Below are 21,631 nucleotides of genomic sequence, written 5' to 3'. Positions count from 1 at the left end.
GAAAAGGGTAGGAATTATATCGGCACATGCTCACCCCCACTTCTCTTTTGGCCCAGAAGGGGGCGCCCTGTCCTCCACTGACCAGGTTGTGCTTGGGCCTGGTTACCATTCTCCTGCAGTGGGGCCATGAGACAAACAGAACTTGTGTAACCCAAGACAGCATGATCTCCCAGAAAGGAGGAAGGGGAAGGGAGCCTGGGGCTTTCTTGCAGTGTGACCTTCAGTGAAAGTGACAGAGGACTGGTCTGCAGGCAGGGCACAGACCCCAGACTCTTCTGGACTCATGCATGTGTCCACTGGAAGAAGCAAGGTGAGCCGGAGGAAGGTCACATGGTATATCAGGTAGACAGTCGTCACAGTCTGGTTCTCCTTGGTGCTGTTGTAGGGTCATCTCAAGGCTCTGCATGAAGAGTCTCTGGTTTTACATCCTCCTTGGGGAGTGAGGTGAAGCTGAGAGATCTGTGGTAGGGGCAGGGTCAAGTTCAGCAGCCTTTTGGAATTGCTAGATGTCTATGCCTGGGGCAAGTTGGGACCATGGGTATCTAGTGGAGAGTAAGCTAGCCTTCCACCCCTGCCCACAGAGGCAAAGGATAGGTGGGATGATGCGTGGGGACCTACCAGGTGACATTCTAGTTAGAAACGAGACACAGTCAGTCCCTATGCTATGGTTCAGGTCAGAGCCTGGGCTTTGAAAGCCATAGTAACTCCTCCATAGACAAGTTAAACAAAGTAGTGCTTAAAAGCTGAGAAAGATGCATTCTATGTAACTACATTGGAAAGAAGATTAAATAATGAGGCCTAGTGACCCCCACAAATTAAGCTTCAGGGTCCTGATGTGAGGTTTAGATTTAAGTAAATGGCCAGAGGTGTTCGCAGCTAAGTAGTGCTGGTCAAAGTGTGGTCTACTCATCGCTGACCTATTCATCTTGCCTCTGATCTGCCTACATGGTGACCTGGAAAGTTGTCAGGGCCCTGTGTGATCTTTCAGGGAGACAAGATTCCCCTCTGGGTGGCCCCAGAGTGTTAGGCCTTTCCTCCTCTCAGTATATGACTCCTGGAGAAAGTCCATTTCCTGTCCCTGTCGTCTGATAGCCAAACAGAGGCTCAGTGTCTCTTTAGAATAGCTTCATTCTTGTCAGGACAGCCACACCTAGGATGGTGGAAAAGTTTGTCGGCTCACCTCTGCAGATCTTCAAATATCAAAGCCGCATAATACTTAGAGCATGACAGGGCTAGCTCACTTCTAATGGCTTCTCCAGAAGTACAGGGACTCAGGACACAGCTACAAACTAATCTTCCTGAGAAGGGTGCTCCCCGCTGAAGCCAGAGGTGTCCTTGGTAGCCAGTGTCTGGTTAACAGAGAATTATTGCTTTAGTTGTGGCTGGACTTAAAGTCCCACATCTTGTGGTTCTGGAGGAGGTCTGGACTTCTTGTGAGATGGTGAGGGTCCCCCATGACACCTGGGATCCCACAATGAGACATGCCATCTGGCTGACATGTTGGAGCTGAGGCAGACCCTAACCTCTCAGGCTGTAAGCTGAGACCCAGGTTATCTGACCTGGACAATGGGCACCCATATTTGGCCTTGCTGAGCAGTGTCCTGGCATGTCACCTGTAAAGGAACACAATGTTTGCAATTGCATAATGGACCGTCCTTGGAGCCTGAGGGAGCTGGCTGGAAGTAGCAGATATGATTCAGGTGTGTCATGGGGGTGAGAGGCTGTGTCTTGCTGCCAAAGGCCCGTCTGGGAGGAGGGAGAGGTAGGCCCACCTTCCCAGGAACTTCCTCTCAAGGTCAGAATGTTCCTCACTGCCAGGGAGGAGTCAACAGCCTCTTTGTATTCCACAATGGGAGAGAGCATGATGCCTAGGAGGGATGGCTGCCCCTGGACGCCTATTACAGGTTCCTTGTAGAAACTAGATGACACTGGTTTGTCTAGGATGGAGGAGGCATAGCTTTGTTCTGAGACTTGAAGTGCAGGTCCTTGGGAAGGTTGAACTCCTGGAGTCTGAGGCAGTCGGAGTTTGCATCACTTTTTCCAATAACCAACCAGTTTGAGAGGTGCAGCAGGGGGATTTTATTCAAGGAACAAGCAGAGAACAGGAGCTCACACTTGAAAGACATCTCCCCAGCAGGCCTGGAGACTGGGTTTTCATTGAGCATGGATCACGAGCAGTTATGCTGTGCATGCTACTGTAGGCATCACCAGGGACTGGCCTCTTTTCTCTCCTGATTTGGTCATAGTTGTGTCTATCATGGTACCACTGGTTTTACCACACATGCTAGAGGCAGACCCTGGGCCCTGGCAGCCCAAACACACCAGGCTCAATCACAGTCTTCAACAGGGCAGCTAAAAGATGAAGCAGAGAAGGAGAGTTATTAAATGTGGCCACATTTGTGTTGATGCCCGTGGTCTGTTCTGCCACTGGACACCACACAGAGGTCTGTGGCACATGCAGACACCAGAGTGGAAGTCCATGATCCAAGTTCCCACCGACTGTAACAGACAAAGAAGCTATTTTTGCAGTGGTCCAGATAGATGATAGCAGGCTCCCTGTTGAGGAAGAGGGACAGAGAAGGTTTCTGTGACAACACCTACCACTCTCTCCTCCCCAAAGTAAGAGACTAGACAGGAAACCATGGAAGCAAACTCTTTAGGAATGTTAAAGTGTAGCTTTCCACAGCTGGTGGCTAAGAGGGGTGGTGGGCGGAGAGCAGACCTGGGAGGACTGAGAAGTGAGTGTGAGCATGAAGTGAAATCCCCAAATAATAAAAAATATGCTGGGGTGGGGGGGGGGGGAATGTAGCCACACTGAGAAGGGGAACACATGGAGATGTAGGCATGCATTTTTTTTTTTGCAACCTACTTTTCATAAGGGTTCAACCTCTCCTCTAGCCCACCACCCAGCAGAGGTAGTAGAAGAGAAAAGATACTGGGATATGGGGGGAGTTGACCTGTCCAGCAATAGTTCTTTGGGGGTGAGCTCGATCTTCTTTGGCAGCAATTTAGTCCTGCAGCAAACACCAATTAAGATTCAGCAGCTGCAGACCAGTCCTCTAGGCAGGCAGACACCAGGCACGAACCAGCAGCTGCTGTCCAGTCCTTTCAGGAAGCAGACACCAGGCATCTGTAGTTCCATCCTGAAGAGACCACCAGGCTAACCAACTGGCCTAAGGCAAGGCCTCAGGAGTTGCTGTCTACCACAGGAACCTCAGGAGCAGTCATGGGTGAGTTTCTCTCAGTGGTGGTGTTGCCACAAGTTGAGCTCAACAATGCCATGTAAGGCTAACCAATACATGCGTGTCTTTAGGGAAGAAAAGCAAGGTGAAACAAAGCAAGCCAAAGCTCAGTGCTCATCTCCCACTGTCTGTGGGGTCATATTTACACTCTTTTATCAAGTGACCTTTCACATGTTTACTATATGAAAACATCCTTTCACCTGTGTCTGCTTTGGGAAAACAGTCTTTTATGTGTTTACTTTAGCAAGACCTTTTACCTGTGTGCCCCAGCATAACCGACTTTCCAAAGAAATTTCCACTTCATAGAGGTCCAGTGGATACCCACACCCCCAAGTCCATCCTGACAGGGGGTTCAGGTTTAAGCAGAGGGTCAGAGGTATGCTTAACCCAACAGACCAGGTCAAGGTGTTCAACCCATCAAGGTGTGTTCACACCCATCAAGGTATGTTCACACCCAACAGAGCTCATCTCTGTCCACATTCTGTTCTTCAAGACCTCAGGACTGTGTGAGATCTCTTCCTGGGAGACAAGTTCTCTTGCTGGCACCTGGCGCCCAGACTTTTCTCCCTCCAGCATGAGATTCTTGGGGTCCATGTTTCAAAAGTCTGATAGCCAAAGCCAGTGACATAAATCTCTTAGATTATCTTTGCTTCGTCCAGGACAGTTGCACTGTTCAAGTATGCGTGTGTGCTCATGTAGTGTTATGAAAGAGATTACAAAGAGCCCAAAGCCATCAGGAGTGTGAGCATGGCTGAGAAGCCAGATGGTTAGTCTAGAGCTGTTTGGTGCTAGGAAGTGTATGGTCTCAGCGGTCTACAGCTGGGAGTACCTTCGTCCAGCATCCAACTTTTAACTTTGCAAGCCAATAGCCCATCAAAAAAACAATGGAAACCTGAGCACCACATAAAACCATTGAGGCTAGCACTGGTGTAACACAGGAGAGGAGAAAATGGATCAGCAGCATGCCCGAGAGTCCACGCCTGTCCGTAGCCTCACTTTGTATAAACTCCTTGTGAGAACCAACCCAGGCCTAAGAGTACTTTCTCAGTCCCTAGAGACTGCACTTCCCTGACCCAGTCCTCCCTCTGGTGACCCTCTGCTCTACCTCTTAAAGTCCCTTCACCCCTCATTGCTATATGGAGGACCAACTTTCTAGCACACAAATTTTTGGAGGGGGCCACATGCAAACTACATTCCGACCCTAGCCGTGGATGGTGTAAGCGTTAGCCCACTGACAGCTAACCAAAGGAAAGTTTAGTACTGTGGTGGTTTGAATGAGAGTGCCCCCCCCCATATGTTCATGCATTTAAAGACTTGGTCCCTGGTTATTGGTGCTTGTGGTGGTTTGAAGGAGAATTGCACCCATAGGCTCATATGATTGCATGCTTGGTCCCCAGTTAGTGGAACTTTTGGGGACTGGGAACCTGACCACCACATAAAACCATTGAGGCTGGCACTGGTGTAACATAGGAGAGGGGATAATGGAGCAGTAGCATTCTATTATGTGGCTTCATTGGAGGAGGCGTGGCCTCCTCAGAGGAGGCGTGGCCTCATTGGAGAAGGTGTGGCCTTGTTGGAGGTATGTTACTGAGTGGACTTTGAGGTTTCAAAAGCCTATCCTAGGCCCAGTCTCTCTCTCTCTCTCTCTCTCTCTCTCTCTCTCTCTCTCTCTCTCTCTCTCTCTCTCTCTCTCTCCTACCTGTGGATCAGGATGCAAAGTTCTCAGCTACTGCTGCAGCATCCTAGTTTTCACCATAATGATCATGGAATAGCCCTCTGAAACTGTGGGCAAGCCCCCAGTGAACTGCTATCTTTTGTAGGAGTTGCCTTGGCCATGGTGTCTCTTCACAGCAATTGAACAGTAATGGAGACAGTGAGTGTTGTTTGGGGGGATGTTGAGGTATGGAAGTATGTCCCTAGGAGAAGGATTTCTGCTGTAAGATTCCCATCGTTTCCGGTGGCACTTGCTCTCTCTGCTTCGTGCTCTGGTAAAAGGCGTGTGAGCTCTCATTATCCTGCCCCAGCTGCCAAGCCTGCTGTTTGCTGCCCCATCTCATCATCGTAAGTCCTGTAAGTGGAAACGAACACTTTTTATAAGGTGCCTTGGTCATAGTGTTTTATCACAGAATGGAAAGCAACTGCTACAGGTACCAGTTCATGCTGCCTTTCTTTGAGTAAAGGTTTGAACTCAGTTTCCCCACTGAATCAGAACAGGTCAGTTTCCCCTCTCCCTTTTCCCTTGTCTCTCTTTCCCTCATCTCTCGTCATGCTAGAAACTGAACCAAAGACCTTGCACATGTGAAGTAGGCATCCTACTATCAAACTACACCCTAACCCCACTGGTAATATTTTCTTGCTGTGGGGTACGGGTGACGCTCACTCTGAGGAGGTACACAGTGCAGACTCGTTCCTTGTTCTTCTTCACACAGCCTCACTCAGTCTCATTGCTGCTGGGCACACATGGACATTCCACTCTCAGGGAGGCCTCATTGACCCCCGTGATAGAAGTGATGACCATGCCCATCTTGGGATGCCTTGTTGGGTTTCACTGACTTGGGTGAGGGTTGGAGGTTCAGTGCTCCTCTGGACCTGGCTGACATCAGAAGAGGAAGAGAAGGCACCATATCTCATTAAGTCTTGCTGCTGTGTGTGGCAACTGAAGTTCAGTCCCTGCTGGGTGCTACCTTGTAGGGAAGTTGGAGTGTTGCCTGCTTCTGCCAGGCAGGGAGGGAACCATTAGCTTCCTGTTCAGTCCTTCTAGTGTCACCTAACATGATGATCCAATTGTGCCTGGCTTCCGTGAAAGGAGAGCTGGGTAACACCCCCACCCCTACTGGCAAGGGCAGGTTGTGTTTGGCTGGAGTTAGGAAGTATTGCTAAAGTTTCCTATTGTTAAGCTACTTTTAGCCCTGGTCCCCAGGCTACCAAGATCAGGCTTTTGTTAGAATTGTATGTCTGTGCCTGTTAACAGTTCTGGGTTAGAAATGTTTGTACTTAGTACCCAGTCCAGGAGATCTGAGAGGCAGAGAGAGGGAGGAATCAGAGGACTCACTGTGAGTATGTTCCTCAAATCCACCTTTGAGAGTCTTCCAAGTCTTGCATCTCTGTTCAGATTTTCTGTCATTAAAGAGATGACTAGAGGACTGGAGAGATGGTTCAGCATTTAAGAGCTCTGACTGATTTTCCAGAGGACCTGGATTCAACCTTCACATTCATATGGTAGTTTATAGTTGTCTGTAACTCCAGCTCCAGGCCATCTGATACCTTCTTCTGGCTTCTGTAGGTACCAGGCATGCATGTGGCACACAGGCATACATGTAGTCAAAACACCGATGCACATAAATAAAGGTTTTCAAAAGAGGCTGATGGCTCCTTTCAGGTGGAATTAGAAAGCTGCACAATTGTTTTCAAACGAAGTAGCTTCCTCAGCTTTCGTCAGAGAAGCTTCTCTCTGCAGGGACTCAGAACTGGCCAAAGAGAATAGCAGGTTTCCACGCCCCCCCCCCCCCAAGCTCAGCAAACACATGGTGGGCAAGAGTTAGAGGATGGGTAGGAGGGCGTGGAACACTGTGTTCTGGACCTGACATAGCTACTGCTCTCATGAACTCACGAGCAGCTGTGGTTGCCTGCACCAGAGCACAGACTAGTCGACATTCCAGCAGGCATCACCGACTGGACCCATGGAGGTAGGACGGGGAATGCTGGCTGTCCTTGGGTGAACGTGAGAGTTCCAGGGCAATATGATCAAGTGCATGATCACGCCCAGGTTCAATCATTTGATGGAAAGACCCACAAAGCTGGTATACTCATGGCTGCCATTTGTCACAGCGAAGGGATGGATACAGGTTGCAGTCAGGACTAGGAAGAGACGTATAGAGCAAAGTCCAGGAGAAGCCAAGCGGGAGTGGGGAATGGCGACTCTTGCTGTTCTCTTTTAGGAGTCACGTGGACAGTGCCCACTTCTGACAACAACTGTGATAACATGTAGGAAGCAATGCCAACCACCAACCCCACCATGGTACAGCCGCTTGCACTGGTCACCAACATTTTGTCTTCAGCCACTCAACCAGGTGATACCATGTGACCCAAGGCTCTCCAAGTTAATCAGTTGGGTAGCTGGACAATCTGGTGATGGAAGGACCCCAGGGTGAGCAAAGTCACTCACTCAGGCAGAACCTTCCAAAGTCTCAAAGGGGATCATACAGAAACCAGAGACAAAGGGCTGGTTCTGTCTTTGGGCAATGCTGACACACCCCCCCCTCCTTTTTCCTGTGCTGGCTGACCCTTTTTTCTCTGTGCTTGGCTTAATCTAGAGTCATTTGGGAACAGGTCCACCTCCATTCACGTGGGTGAGATGAAGCAATAGGTGCTTTGTCCAGTTGTACAACCTGCCGAGGTACTATCCAAGTGGCAATCTGCAGGCTGCGCCCCAGAGATGCTGTTTGTACAGGGCAGAATGAAAAGTTCTTTTGCAGTATGTACCACAAGGATAAGTAGAGGGTAAAGGGTTGTGAGATGAAAACCAAGTGATTGTGTACACCCAGTGTGGCACTGTCCTAGGTGTGAGGTGGCAGGGAAGATACAAATCTGAGCATATTGGCAGGATCTAGACAATTATGATCCTCCTTAACGTCTCTCTTCCGCTGTATCTCAAGTTGAGGGGTTGGCATAGAAGAGCCAGAGGTGATAATATGACAAATGGACTGTCAGGCACTTCAGTGCCCTGAGCTAGTTACTCCTCAATATCCGATGGACTGAGGCTGGAATCACCTAGGACACAGCCCTATGAAGGTACTTAGCTGAGGAAGACCCACCCTATATGTGGGTGCCACCTCCCATGGGCTAGAGCCTGGATAAAAAGCAGAAGCTGGGGGGATGCCAACATCCATCTCTGTCTCCTTCCTGACTATGGGAACAGTATGACCTGGTGCCTCAAAGCCCTGCCTCCATGCCCTCCCTTCCATAGTAGACTCTATGCTCAAACCATGAGCCCAAACAAACCCTCTTCTTAAGCTTTTGCCAGGTGTTTGTCACAGCAGTGAGGAGAGTAGTTATTACAGGCTCTATATTTCAAGTTCCTCTATCCTATCCTGTGTCTCATCTCCATGTCTTACACAAGAGCTGATGGGTCTGGTGTACACACTGATGTACTAGTGACAATTCTTTGCAAACACCGATCTCAAGTGTGTTCTCTTTGAAGGGGACATCCTCATTTTAGAATCCTGAGCTCTCTGGGATAAAGTTTCCAAAGAATTTTGAAGAACCTAAGGTATTCTATGCGCATGTCTGTCCTGTGGTGGTCCTGGGTTCTCTGGACATCATTGTGTGGTTGTCCCTAGTGGAAGCCCTGGGCTGTGTGGCAGAGTCCCCACCAGGTGGCAGTGGCATCTTGCTCATAATTCCCCAGGAAGCCAGTCATCTAGTTCATCTGATCATAGAAAAGCCAGGCTCTGCAGCCACCACCAGGAAGTGTCAATCACTGCTTTTATCCTTTAGTGGCTCTGGGCCTTGGGCAAGACATTGGAATTGTGGGTTTTCTCCTGTATAATGTAGTGGTGTCTCTGGTGGGTTTCCAGATGCAAAACTAGTTACTGCTACAGCGGGCAAGCTGTCTGACCCTCTTGGGGTCATATTGTATTTTTCTTTGCATTACTTTAAAGCTAAGTAAGATCTTGTTAAGAACTTACAAATAAAAGATGTCACACAACAAGATTAGCCAGGTCCACACCTCAGCTGACTTTCTGTAAAATTAGAGCAAGCATGTTGGAGGTATGGAGCATGGCAGTGTAGTCCATATGTTCAGTATCAATTCTATTTCTATGTACTTACCCACCACCAAAAAACAGCGACTGCATTACAGAGCTAAAACTAGAAAAGCATTAGGTCAGTATTGTCTTTCATGACCCAAGTATCTGTTGCCTGCAATTAGTCCTTCGCCAAGCCAAGAGAGCAAAAAGAGAAAGAATGTCTGAAGTGGTAGAGTTATATAGGAACAAGAAGCTGGAGAAAGCACAGCCCCTGAACAGGAAAAGTTTAGGGTTGGGGGTGGTTGCATCATGCTCTGCACTGCTCTGCTGCTCCCTGGGCTCTGAGGCTCCCACCTGCTGATCTTGCCAAGGCTCAGCTCTCAGGTCCAGGGAAGGCATGCTTGGTTACTTTCTGCTTCTGCGATAAACTCCATGACCCAAAGCCACTTGGGGAGGAGAGGGTTTATCTTCATAGGATAACTAAGCTAAGATGGACAGGTTACAGTCTATCATTAAGTAAAACCAAGGTAGAAACTCAAGGCAGGAACTTGAAGTAGGAACCTCAGAGGAATGCTTACTGGATTCCTCCACCCCCGGCCTCCTGCTCAGATAGCTTTCTTATACAGCCCAGGACTCCCTGCCTAGGGATGGCACTGCCCACGGTGGTCAGAACCCTACCACACCAGTCATTAATCAAGAAGATGCTTCACAGACAATCCAGTGAAAACTATTTCTTTAACTGAGGCTCCCTCTCCCCAGGTGACTGGTTTGTGTCAAGTTGACAGTAAAAGTCAAGTTGTGTGTAGAGGCAATTATACCATCCTTACACTCCTACCCAGAACGTGGATGGTACCCCATAGACTTTCCCAACCTCCAGAGCCATTCACATCCTGGCTGGAGTTCCATTTGCTCACCTGGCCAGGCCTGATCCCTCCAGGTCCAGAGGTGGACAGTGGGCTACTCTCAGTTCCTCCCAGAGCTCCCCACGAGAGCCGCTAGACAACCACATATTGCCTCAGGGAGTGAGAAACGCAAAGCCACGTTGCAAAAATGATCTTGCAATTACATAGGAAGTTTAATGTCTCTGTGCCCCATGACTCAGGTCTATCTGCCCTGCGGTTCTAATTGTGATTTAACTAACAGCCTCGGAAAGCAGTGAGCACAATACAGGAATAACCTGAAACTGGAGATGGCGCAGATAGATGCCTCTCAGTAGACGAATGGACCTGCAAATTGGGGTTTAGCAGTAACAGGCAATAGGCTGCTGGTGCAGGGGCAGTGTGCTAAGGGAGATAACTTCTTGTTTCTAATTCTTTGAAGTCCTAAAAAGTGAAAACCCAACCTCCATGATAGAAGCCACACAATGGGGCCACTGGGTAAAGGTATGGCCCCCCAGGCCTGCCAGCACAGGTTCAATCTCCAGACACACATGGTGGGAGGGGGGGGAACCAGCTCTTTTAAGCTGTCTCTGCTCTCCAGGTGTGGGCCTTGGTTTACCTGTGGTTCCCACTCACAATAAGTACATGTAATAAAACATTAAGGATAAAAAAAAAAAAAAGAAGTCATATGGCGGTTGTTTCAGAGTGGGGGAAGGGGTGGGAAGAGACCTTGCAACTTGGTTTTTTGGAGACAGGTTTTTACTGTGTAAGTCAGACTGCCCTCAGACTTAAGATCCTCCTGCCTCAGATTCCTACCTGCTGGGAAATATAGGGGTGCCCCTTCACATCTGGCTCCTGGAAACTGTGCTATACCTCAGCCCTGGGCCTCACCACTTCTTTCCCTCCCTCCCTTTCTTTTTTCCTTCTTTTCTCCCTTCCTCATCCCCTCCCTCCCTGCTTTTTAAAGATAGGGTCTCAAGTTGCCCAGCATGGCTTCAAACTTTCTATGTAGCTAAGGATGACCTTGAACCCATGATCCTCAACCTCACCTCTCAGATACTGTTTGAGAGACATGAGCCATCACACCTGATTTTACTCCATGTTAGGGATCAAACCCAGGTGTTCTGTGTGTGGTAGGCAAGCAGGCTGCCAACTGAGCCACAGCCCCAGGCCCCCATGTTGGCTTTTCGAGAAATCTTTGGGAAGCCATTCTGATTCCTTGCTGATTCTACCCATGACAAACCCAGTGGAAGGATCTGGGGTGCAGGCAACCTACTAGGAGGTTCGTGCAATGCTGAGGTATTCTGCAATCGCCTCTGGAGCTATCAAATCAGCCCTGCTGGCTTGCCAACAAATGCAAAAATCTATTTGTCCCAGCCACCCATTGGGATTTTCTATTACCTGCAGAGAATAAGTACAGCGGGGATTCCGCATACTGACTCCGTGCATGCTTAGCACATAGAAGCATCTGGGTTTGATTCCCTGCATTGGATAAAACCAGTCAGGGTACAGACCTGTAACAGTGCTAGGGAGGTAGACACGGGAGGATCAAAAATTAAAGTCATCCTTGGCTACATGGCAAGTTCAAGGCCAGCCTAGGCTTGAGGCACTGGTAAAATAAAATAAGTTATTCAAAAGCCAGGTCAAGCTTTGGCTTCTGGTCCTGTTCAGATTCCCTGGAGGGTTTCTCAGCTGTTGGAGCTCAGGAAGACCTCAGATGTAGGAGGAAATGTCCCAAACATGTCCCAGCATGTTCCCCAGCTGCCAACAGCAGGTTCTGTTACATCTCCAACACTTGTCCTTCCTGCTCCAGCTTCTTTCCATGGCCACTGGGGCATTGCTTGTCACTGCTGTCAGATTGCAAAGGACAGGGGAACCTGGGCCATTCACAGCTTCCTCCCCCCCCCCCCCCCCCCCCCCCCGTCATTTGCCAGAAAATTGGCTTCCCAGAAGGGGGTTGTCGTTGTGTCAGCTCTACCTGTCTATGCCAAGTGTGGGTGTTGGAGAATCCCAGTCTGTCATCCAAGCACTGGTGCTCAGCCCTGAGATGTGGTGAAGACTCTGACGCTTGCTTTGCTTCAGCCATCTCACTTCTGAGAGATTTTGCTGCACTGTTCCTGTGTCTTCCTAAGGGAACAGTTACTGAGTTAACTTGGAACTCACAGCCTGACCTGTACAGACATGGCCAGGGTACTGAAGGAGACCCAAGCAAGCCTTTACCTCCAAGATACCCAAAGCCTGTGAGGCAAGGGAGATGGGGTGTGATTCTGGTAAGTGTTTTTTTCTCAGCCATCAGGCTAAATATGTACCCGTTTGTGTAAACCACGGGTCTCAGTCACGAAAGAACGTGAAGGACAGAAGAAGAGACGCGTCCCACACTTGGCAAAACTTGCGCCGCATTTGCACTTCCTGATTCAAAGTCTCTGACATTTTTGGAAAATCCAAATTTAATCAAGGCATTTTAAAAGATCTAAACTGAATCAGAGAGACTCAAGGGCCATTAGCATAAATCTCAACTAGTTGGAATACATTTTTTTTTTTTCCTGGGAAGATCGGCTTTCACTGGAGGCAAAGCGAGACTCCTCTTCACAGGGCTCAGGAAGGGGCTAGTTTAAAGTCACATGATTCAGACAGGAAGGGATGGTGACACTCTCGATGCCATATTCACCCCAATATGGAGCTCACAGTCTGGGGAACGAGTGGATTTTGAGGCATGGCGGGAAAAGCCTTTGAGGACTGTGAGCACAAAGCAGATCTTATTTAAAAGCCAAGTGAGCAGCGTAGGAAAGCAGCGGGCTGCTTTTCTCAGAAACCGGTGGCTGCCTGAGCCCTGCCATGTTTGTATGCCTGGCTGCAATTCTTCTCTGACCTGGCTGATGCTCACCATGCTCCCCCAAGCTGAGTATGCTCACACAGGTACCTGGCCTCTGGTGTGTACTGGCTGAGGCTGTGGAAGACACATCCCCTCATTACCGGGCATTCACTGTTGTTAGGTTTGGGGAGGGAGAGGAGTAGAGGCTGGAGAGAAGAGCTCCTGGGTCAGCCTTTGGAGTTTTATGAACGCAGCCACCTCGGCCAGTGTCACGGGACTTAAGGAAGGAGCTTCAAGGCTTCAGGCCTGCCAGATAAAGGGGATGTCTGTTCTTTAAACAAAAATGTCTGTATGCGTGTGTGTCTGTGTGTATTTTGTGTGTGTGTTGTGGTGCATACGTGCCACGGTATGCATGTGGGGTTGGAGCATAGCCTCAGATTTTGGTCTTTGTCTTTCAGTCTTGTGAATGCTGTTGTGACTACCAAGTAGGCTGGGCTGACAGCATCAGGGCGCTCTTCTGTCTCTGCCTCCAGTCTTGCTGTAAGAATGCTAGGATTGCAGGGGTGTGTTACCATGTCTGGCTTTTAGTGGGTTCTAGGAATCCGAATTCAGGTCCTCATGCTTTCAGAGCAGTCCTGTTTTCCACTGATCCATCTCCTCAACCCTCTAGGAATCTGAAACATCACCAAAGGAGGTAGGTGTCCTGCAGCTGAGAGAAGCAGGCTTAGTGATCACATGACCCTGTCAGGCTGCCTGCAGTCCCCAGGAGGCAGGGGTGGTGGTGGTGAGGACTTGGCAGTTCCTGAGAACTATGAGCCAGAAGGGTTGCAGGAGCTGGGTGATCTTCAGCTCTCCAGAGCAGCGTCTGAAACTATTCTAAGAGCTGGAGCTTCCCATGTCTGCTGAGTCTCTGTCATGGGCTCAGACATGTAACTTCACCGCAACACTGCACAGTGGGGTCCAGGCTGTTCAGATCCTGACTGCCCTCACTGACTTCTGGCTTTCCAGTCTTTTAACTTAGTATCAATGATGGTTTCTGTGTTTAAGGAGAGTCCCTAGGGAGCTGGAAGATGGCAGATGGGGCTGAGATGTCTTTGGGATCAAGATTCCTGGTTGGAACTGAGATTTTTTTCTCTGATTTCTCTGTTACCCACACCCGGTGTCAGCCTAGGCTAGAAGCGCTCTCTCTCTCTCTCTCTCTCTCTCTCTCTCTCTCTTTCTCTCTTCCTCCCTCCACTCCCATACCATGTATGTATTTAGCAGTGCTGGGGATTGAACCCAGGCCCCTGTGAATGCTAGGCTACTGATCTAACACAGAGGTATAGCCTCAGCCATATTATTTTATTTTATTTTATTTTATTTTTGAGACAGAGTCACACTACATTACCCAGACTGGCCTTGGACTCTCTGTCCTCTTGTGCCAGGTGTCTGGGATTGCAGGTCAGCCCAGCAGCCTGGCTAGCAACCCATAAACCCACAACGATGGGTCTTTTGAGCTTGTCTAATATGCCCAGAGCCTGTAGGGAGAAAAATAAGTAGGATTTAAAAGTGAGGTTTAATTAACTCACAGTCCCCAGGAAGGGCTATTTCCAAAGAGTCCTCTGCTTTGTAAAGAGTTTATGACTTTCTATACCTGTATGTGCACATGCACACATACACATACATGCATGCACACACACATACACACATTCACACAGACACACACCTGTACACAGAAACGTGTGCTTGCACACAGATGCACATATATGTGCCCAAACACATATGCTCGTACACACATGCATACAAAAACATGTGCAAACACACATGCATTCATGTGTGCACGCACACACACATACATGCACACACTCAGGTGTTTGATGTTCCTTATCTAAGAACCTTCAGCATGTCCCCAGTGTGATCACAGCTGTACTGATCTCTGGCCGGGCTGAGCCTCTGCATGACATTTCATGATAAATTTATCAAAGCCACAGAAGCTTTTTTCTTTATAAATGACCCTGGCACTTGGCATTACTTATTCTTTGCTAATAACGTGTTGGGTGCAGTTAGCTTCTGCGGTAAGCAGAGCACTACGTACACATCACTGAGCCCAGGCCCTGGTTGTTAGTTCTTACTCTTATTCCCTCTGAGTCCTGATTGGTCTGGAAGTGTGGGAGGTTTTTCCCATTGGGTTGTGTGGTGCTGCTCACACAAAGTAGCAGAGAGAGAGAGAGAGAGAGAGGGAAGCCAGGACTCAGTTCGACTTCTTCCTTTCTCCCTCTTACTTCAAAGGAGCCTGTCCCGTGGCCTGGGGGCCCCCACCCCACTTCAGTTAATCCTCTCTGGACACCTGAAGGTGTTCATCACTAATTCCATGGGTGTTTTTTCATCTGTTTACATCGACGGTGGAGACTGACCTCACATTGGTAATATGGTATTTTCGTAATGGCTAGTGCCAACTTGACAGGCTCTAGATCACCTAGGAGACTAGATTCTGGGCTTGCCTGTGATTTGGTTAATTGGGGTGGGAAGACCCACCATAAAAGGGCAGAGTACTATTCTCTGGTCTGGGTCCTGAATTGCAAAAAGAGGAACTGAAGCTGACTATCAACGGCCTCAGGTCTCTGCTTCCAAGTGTAGGTGCCTCCAACTGTGAGCCAAACAACCCTCTCTTCCTCACATTGTCTTTATTAGGGTATTTTATCACAGCAGTAGAAAATGCACTGAATACAGTCCTCAAATCCAGCATGGTGGGACCCAGAGAGTTAATGTCATATGTCAAGGACACATGGAAGACACACTTGAAGAGCTGTCGTCAAACATCCTTGAAGAAATAGCCAGGTGAAGTGGAAACTTAAGGGTTCTTTGGAGAGTCAGTGGGGTCAAATGGTGTTTGAGTGTTTTCCTGAAGCGGACACAGGTGAAAGGATGTTTTTAAAGCAAGCACGTGAAAGGGAGGTTAACATATTTAAGAACCATCATTAAAAATAGGGATTGAAAAATTAAAGTTACAGCTAGGCTGTTCCCAGCGCATCAGACGCCGAGGCACATGGGTGTCTTCCCGCCCATGCCCTAATGAAGGGTCTGAACCTTCAGAAGACCTGGTTCCTCTCATTTCTGGGCTCCGCTTATTTTGTGTTAAACACAGACTCATCCCAAGATGGCAATTTCCACTTTCTAATCCCACAGTGATGGCATCCCAGGCTGGAGCCAAAGATTATACAGCTCTCATAGAATTTTCCTTGAGTCTTATTGGTCCCAGGTAGATCACGTGTCTTTCCCTGAACTGATCCTCATAGCTAGGGGAGTGCAAGGCACTGATTGGCTCATCTTGAGGTCATGTGCTCCAACCTCGAGTGAGAGGCTGAAATGGAGGAAGTGTCATCAGAAGAGCGAGGGGCGTGGGAAGCCAACAGAAGTCCACCTCAGGCTTGTCGAGGAAAGGATTAGAGCTAAACCTGCTTATGTCCTCTCCGGGGAGAAGATCCACGTCTTTGGTTTGCCACCAGATCCATGACCCGAGGAAATGGTCGTTCTAAGAGAATGACAGGGAGTAGACCAGACTGAAATGCCCTTCTCAAACTGATATATAATATCATTTTTAATGTTCTCCATATAAAAAGTAGAATTTGCTGTTTAACCATCCCCACCTTTTGGAGGGGGTCGGGTCAGGGTACAGAGTCTCTAGCCTAGGCTGGCCTTGCTAGAACTTAGTGCGTAAGCTGAGGGTGGCTTTGAACACCCAATCTTCCTGCCTCTACGTGCTGTTGAGCTGCTAGGCTTATGGACATGTACCAGCACACTTGGTTGGTGTTCTTGCTGATCTCCACTAGCCTCCAGAATTTCACAAAGTATGAAGCAAGCATCTTCCCATATTCCATGGCACCTTGATTTGACACAAAGGGCTCACTCGTGCCTATCTGGAGAGCCAGCCCAGTTTGTCTATAACTGCTTGTCTTAGGCAAGAAAAAGGCCCTTTGGAAGTGGCTCTGAGGCTTCTCACAAGCTGATGTTTTTCTGCTAATCCCCAGCCAGGGTTCAGTGTGGGCACTGTTGACACCATATGATGTCAATCTGGCTAATACAGTGACTGATGAGCAAACATGGGCTGGTGGCAGAATCCCCGACTTCCTGAGCAGCCACAATCAGAGATGCATTGAAGTTGAAACACACGAAGACCTACGCCCTTGCCCTTTGCATGTGCTGGGAGATGAGGTCATCCCTGACCGACCATGATAGACAGTCACCCTCATTCCCCTGCCCCCTCAGCCTGCACTGTGGATTTTAATTGGGTCCAAAACCTGCCTGGCATTTTGCTCATTTTCCTGATCTATAGGACTCAAAGGCCAGTCCAGAGCTGCTTAGAGTTCTGTGTGAACACAAACCACTCTGATCATTCCAGTGTGTGTGTGTCTGTGTGTGTGTGTGTCTGTATGTGTGTGCGAGAGTGTATGTATGTTCGTTTGTGTGTGTGCCTCTGTGTCTGCCTGTGTGTCTATGCATATGTCTGTGTGTATATCTGTGTGTGTTGCTGTGTCTGTGTGAGTATCTGTGTGTATGTCTGTCTGTGTGTCTGTGTGTGTGTCTGTGTGAGTCTGTATAAGAGAGAGTGAGGTTGACTTCTTGTATCTTCTTTCACTGTTGCCCACTTAATTTTGTTAGAGATGAGGTCGCTCATCAAACCTGGAGCTCATCAGTTTGCCCATCTTCCAGAATTGGGTTTCAGCTTTTACATGGGTGCTGGAGACCCCAAAGCAGGTCTTCATGTTTGCCAGAAAAGCATTTTACTGAATGAGTGTAAAAGCCACTGTAGGTGTGGATTTGAGCAGATACAGAAGGGTCCTCCGTCTATGGTCTGGGTGATGTGGGTGGGTAACTGAATCCTGCAACCACTAGGTTCCCCACAAAGTGGGGTAGTGTGAGTTGCAAATTCTCAGGTCCCCCAGGAATGGCTGTCATCATCCCAAGGCTATGACTCATGTTTTCAAGGCTTACATTAACTTTTCAGATCGAAAAGTCCGAACATGTAATGGTGTAAGTCTGATTTCTAAAGTTATTGTGTATTTTAGAGAGAGAAAGAGAGAGAGAGAGAGAGAGAGAGAGAGAGAGAGAGAGAGAGAGAGAGAGTATAGGTGAGTGTGTGGGGTGCTGGTGCTTTCGCGTATGGTACACTTGTGGAGGTCAGAGAACAATCTCTGGTTGTTGGTCCTCTGGCTCCTTCTACCTCTTGCTGGAGACAGGGTCTCTCACTGGCCTGGAACTTTGCCTTATAAGCCAGTCTAGTTGGACAAGTTTCCAGAGAACTGCCTGCCTCCCTTCCTCCGTGTAGCATTGTAACTACAGGTGTGTTCCAGCTTTCTCAAACCCCAACCCTCAGGTTTATAAGGCAAGTGCTTTGTTGACTGTCCTCCAGGTCTTCAATGTGATGTCTGTCTGTCTGTCTGTCTGTCTATCTCATGGCCTTGTGATCCTGTGTGTTTCTCTCCTGTTGTGGGTTGTCACGGTAGGAGGTACTGAATTCCTGTTGTTGATCAAATAACTGAATTTACATTTTAGTGGTTGGAAGACGATTGTATTAGAACAGAGGCATGAGGTAATGGCAAGCATTCCTCACTTAAAGTCAGTTCATTCATTCATTCTTCATTCATTTATCCTTTAGTCAGTGGTTTAGGGCCTCAGAGTAACTGAAAATCCTTCTCCGGTTCCATCCTCTGACTGCGTGCCAGCAGCTATTTCTTCCATGATAGGGGTGCAAGGGTCGTAGAGGTGAGGAAGCACCTCAAGTATATTTCATATGGATCCGAGACTCCTTCCCACAACCTGATGCCTCCGTGCCTTCAGAGCACCTCAGAGGGCTCTCTGGGGGAGGCACCCCTGTGCCTTTTGTAACGTCAGCTCCTAAGATTTTAGGGACCAAAATGGTGTTTCTGCCTCCCACCATGCCAAGTCGTGACAAGCCCTCTGCCTGTTCCCTGCGCAGTATTTCTCTTGGCACAGCCTGAGGCCTTTCTCCTTCTTGGCACTGCATTGTGGATAGCTGAGGGAAGCTTTGTTCCCACATGGTGGCAAGAAGAGTGTGCATAAAAGATAACATCTCCACCTCCCTCTGCCTTTAGTGGCTTTTCTTCATGCTGTGAACACACTTCCTTTCAGAGCAACCCTTAGTGAGTGCTCAGACATGGAATGGCCTTCCTGATGCCAGCTTAATATTTTAAGCATGGCATACAACACCACAGCCAAGAATGATTTGATTTGAAAAGCAAGGTGTGGCAGCCAACTTGGATCCCTCAGAGCCGTTAGGGGCTTTCAGCATCGAGGAACAGGATCTGACTAAAGGGGGTTCGTGAGGCGACGGCTGCTGTGTCAGGCTCTGGATGGTGCTGTTGCAGCCTCTGGGTCCCTATATTGGCAAGGCACAAGGCAAACTTCTTGCTTTACATAGCTGGGTTTACAGAAGTAGCAAGGTGGCTTAGAGGGTCCACTTCTTTATCTCTCTCATGAGGGTGTCCTTGTCAGACTTGCCCCTTCCTTCCTTCCTTCCTTCCTTCCTTCCTTCCTTCCTTCCTTCCTTCCTTCCTTCTGTTAGGGCAGGTCCAGACATCAGCTAAGGGCAGGTTCCACCTTCTTTGAAGTGATCTCTATCCTACACTTAAACACCATTGGGGTTCATTTAAGGTGGTTTTAGCTGCATGCCCAACCTTCTTTCTTTTGGAACTCTGAGTTCTGGTTGGGGTCTTGTACATGTGTGAATGTGCTGGCTTGAGTGTGCTTGCCCACCACTCTCCAGCTCCACCAGAAGTGCTCCAGCAGTGGTGTGAGCTTGCTGCGAAGGGCGCCAGGCTGCGTGACATGGCTCTGACTGACAGCTGCACAGAGGAAATGACTTTGCAAACAGGGAAACCAGAATGCTTTCAGCATGATCCTAGAGTGGGGTGGGCCAGCTGGCACACTTTCTGGGCACGTGTTGATACTTTATAGATATAGATAAGAGCCCAGATATAGCTACAATTATAGGCTGTGGTACCCGAGGGTATCAGTTCAGCAGACGCAGGCCATCTGTCAAGGAAGGTTCTGGCACTATCTGGTGAGTGCCCAGTTCTGGGGCACACTGAGAGGCCGCTATTCTGTAAGAAAAACTACCACTCAGGGGCTTGGGATTGAGTCCTCAGCAGCCAGGTCAGCAGCTAGGTCTAAATCTCAGGTTCCCACTTTCTAGAAGGGCCTTCGGGCCTAAAATTCCTACTTTGTGTTCCTTCTACCCCGGTTTTAGACAGACCCTCTGAAAACCAGCTGTAGACGCTGTGGCATTTTGCCCCTAAACACTTGGGAATGGGCTCTCAAGAGCGAGGACAGCACCTTCCCAACAACTGCCACCCAGGCTCTAATCTGAAGTACCACACATGTCCTCTGTAGCTTCTTTATCTTCTTTTGCTTTATGTGCATGTGTGTGTGTGTGTGCTTGTATGTGCACACATGTGGAAGCAAGCAGTTGTTCTATGTGAATGCATGTGTGCTTGTAGGTGCATACACGTGGAAGCAAGCGGTTGACACTGGTTACTTTCCTCAGTTTCTCACAAATTGTCTTTTGAGCTGGGATCTCTCACTGAACCTGGAGCTCACAGGTTGGCTAGGCTGGCCAGCCAATCAGCTCCACCTGTGTGGGCCATCTCTGCCCTGTGCCCAGTGTTCGGGTTCAGATGTGTGTGCTGCAGGGCCTGGTTCTTACAAAGGTACTGGGGATTGAATCTAGGCCTTCATGCTTGCATGGTAGGCACTTTACCAACCGAACCATCTCCCCAGCCCAGAACCCAGCCTAAGATTACAAATTGCCTTTGGCTTTTATGAAGATTTAGTCTACCCCGTAAGTGTGGGTTCCAGTGCCCTCCATTCTTTCTGCCTCCTCTGTTTTCAGGACACTGACATTCAGCTGCGTGTCTTCAAGTTAAACATTTCTGCTAAGAGTGACCCCAGGTGCTGCTGTGCATGCCTGTTCAGGTTGCACAGTATTGGGCTGTGTCCCACTGCTGTGGGTGCCACACCTCCACCCTGGCCACGCCCACCCACCACGCCTCCACCCTGACCACGCCCCAGACAGTCACGCCTCCACCCTGGCCATGCCTCCACCCTGGCCACGCCTCCACCGTTGATGACGCTATGCTGTGGGGTATGGTTTGCACACTTTGTGTTGAGTGCTGATTTCTGTGCCTGAGATCTGCTTGCTGTCCATACTTTGATTTTGTCATTATGTCATTATTGTAGGACATTTCCTGACTCAGTATTTTGTGGAGCATTGTTTTTCTTCGTCTCTTGGGCTGATCACCCTGTGGCTGGGCAGGACCAGAAGGGGCGGGACTTGGGTAGGACTCTAGGGAGTTGCCATCAGTATGTGGGAGGAGGAGGAGGAGGCCAGGGCGCAGCTTCACTAAGATGGCATGGAACTGGCCACGTGGCTGGGAAGCAGGCTGGGAAGTAGACTAAGACCAGCATTTTCGGGTTAGAGTAGGTCGAAATCTTCTCAGCTATACTGCAAGAAGCTTAAAATAAATATAAGGTCTCTATGTCATTATTTAGGAACAAGGGAAGGCGGAGAAAAGCCCATTCTTTTACAGTAATGGTTTCCTTTGTTGTATCTAACAAACCCAGAGGCCAGGATGCTGCATCAAAGCATTCTCTGGTTCTAAGTGACCCAAACTGAACCAGAAGAGCCTCCACACAATGGGGTCTTAGTGTCTCACATAGCCAGCAAGCGATAGTGTCTAGATTTAATTGCTGATCCTAGGCTGGATATCACATCATCATGTATAGATGATTTTGTCGTCTTTCTCTCATTGTGTAGTCAAGAGATGGTCTCAAACCTCTGATCCTCCTGTCTCAAACATGCTTGGCGAATCGCCAGCTGAGCCACATGCGCATGCACACCCCGTTTCCTCGATCCTTAGCTCTTTCTCCTGTTGTATGATTTCTTCACCAGAAACA

At 48.8% G+C, this 21,631-nt stretch overlaps 1 protein-coding gene across 2 annotated transcripts in view; it reads left to right on the top strand.

The window, feature by feature from the left end:
• Lyzl4 (lysozyme like 4) overlaps positions 1-21,631 on the top strand; it is a 35,874-nt gene that overhangs the window by 405 nt on the left and 13,838 nt on the right. The window contains exon 1 of one of the 2 annotated variants that reach the window (XM_076917389.1): positions 159-310. The exons of the other annotated variant lie outside the window; for it this stretch is intronic. Within the exon in view, the coding sequence (XP_076773504.1) occupies positions 284-310 (27 nt within the window). The 5' untranslated portion in view covers positions 159-283. Of the gene's footprint in view, positions 1-158; positions 311-21,631 lie in introns of those variants that run through there. 2 annotated transcript variants of the gene reach the window in all.

This window comes from Arvicanthis niloticus, chromosome 21, assembly GCF_011762505.2.
Source record: "Arvicanthis niloticus isolate mArvNil1 chromosome 21, mArvNil1.pat.X, whole genome shotgun sequence".
Lineage (NCBI taxonomy): Eukaryota > Metazoa > Chordata > Mammalia > Rodentia > Muridae > Arvicanthis > Arvicanthis niloticus.
The sequence above is the reverse complement of the archived record's forward strand: the minus strand, read 5'-3'. Positions and strand labels throughout refer to the sequence as shown.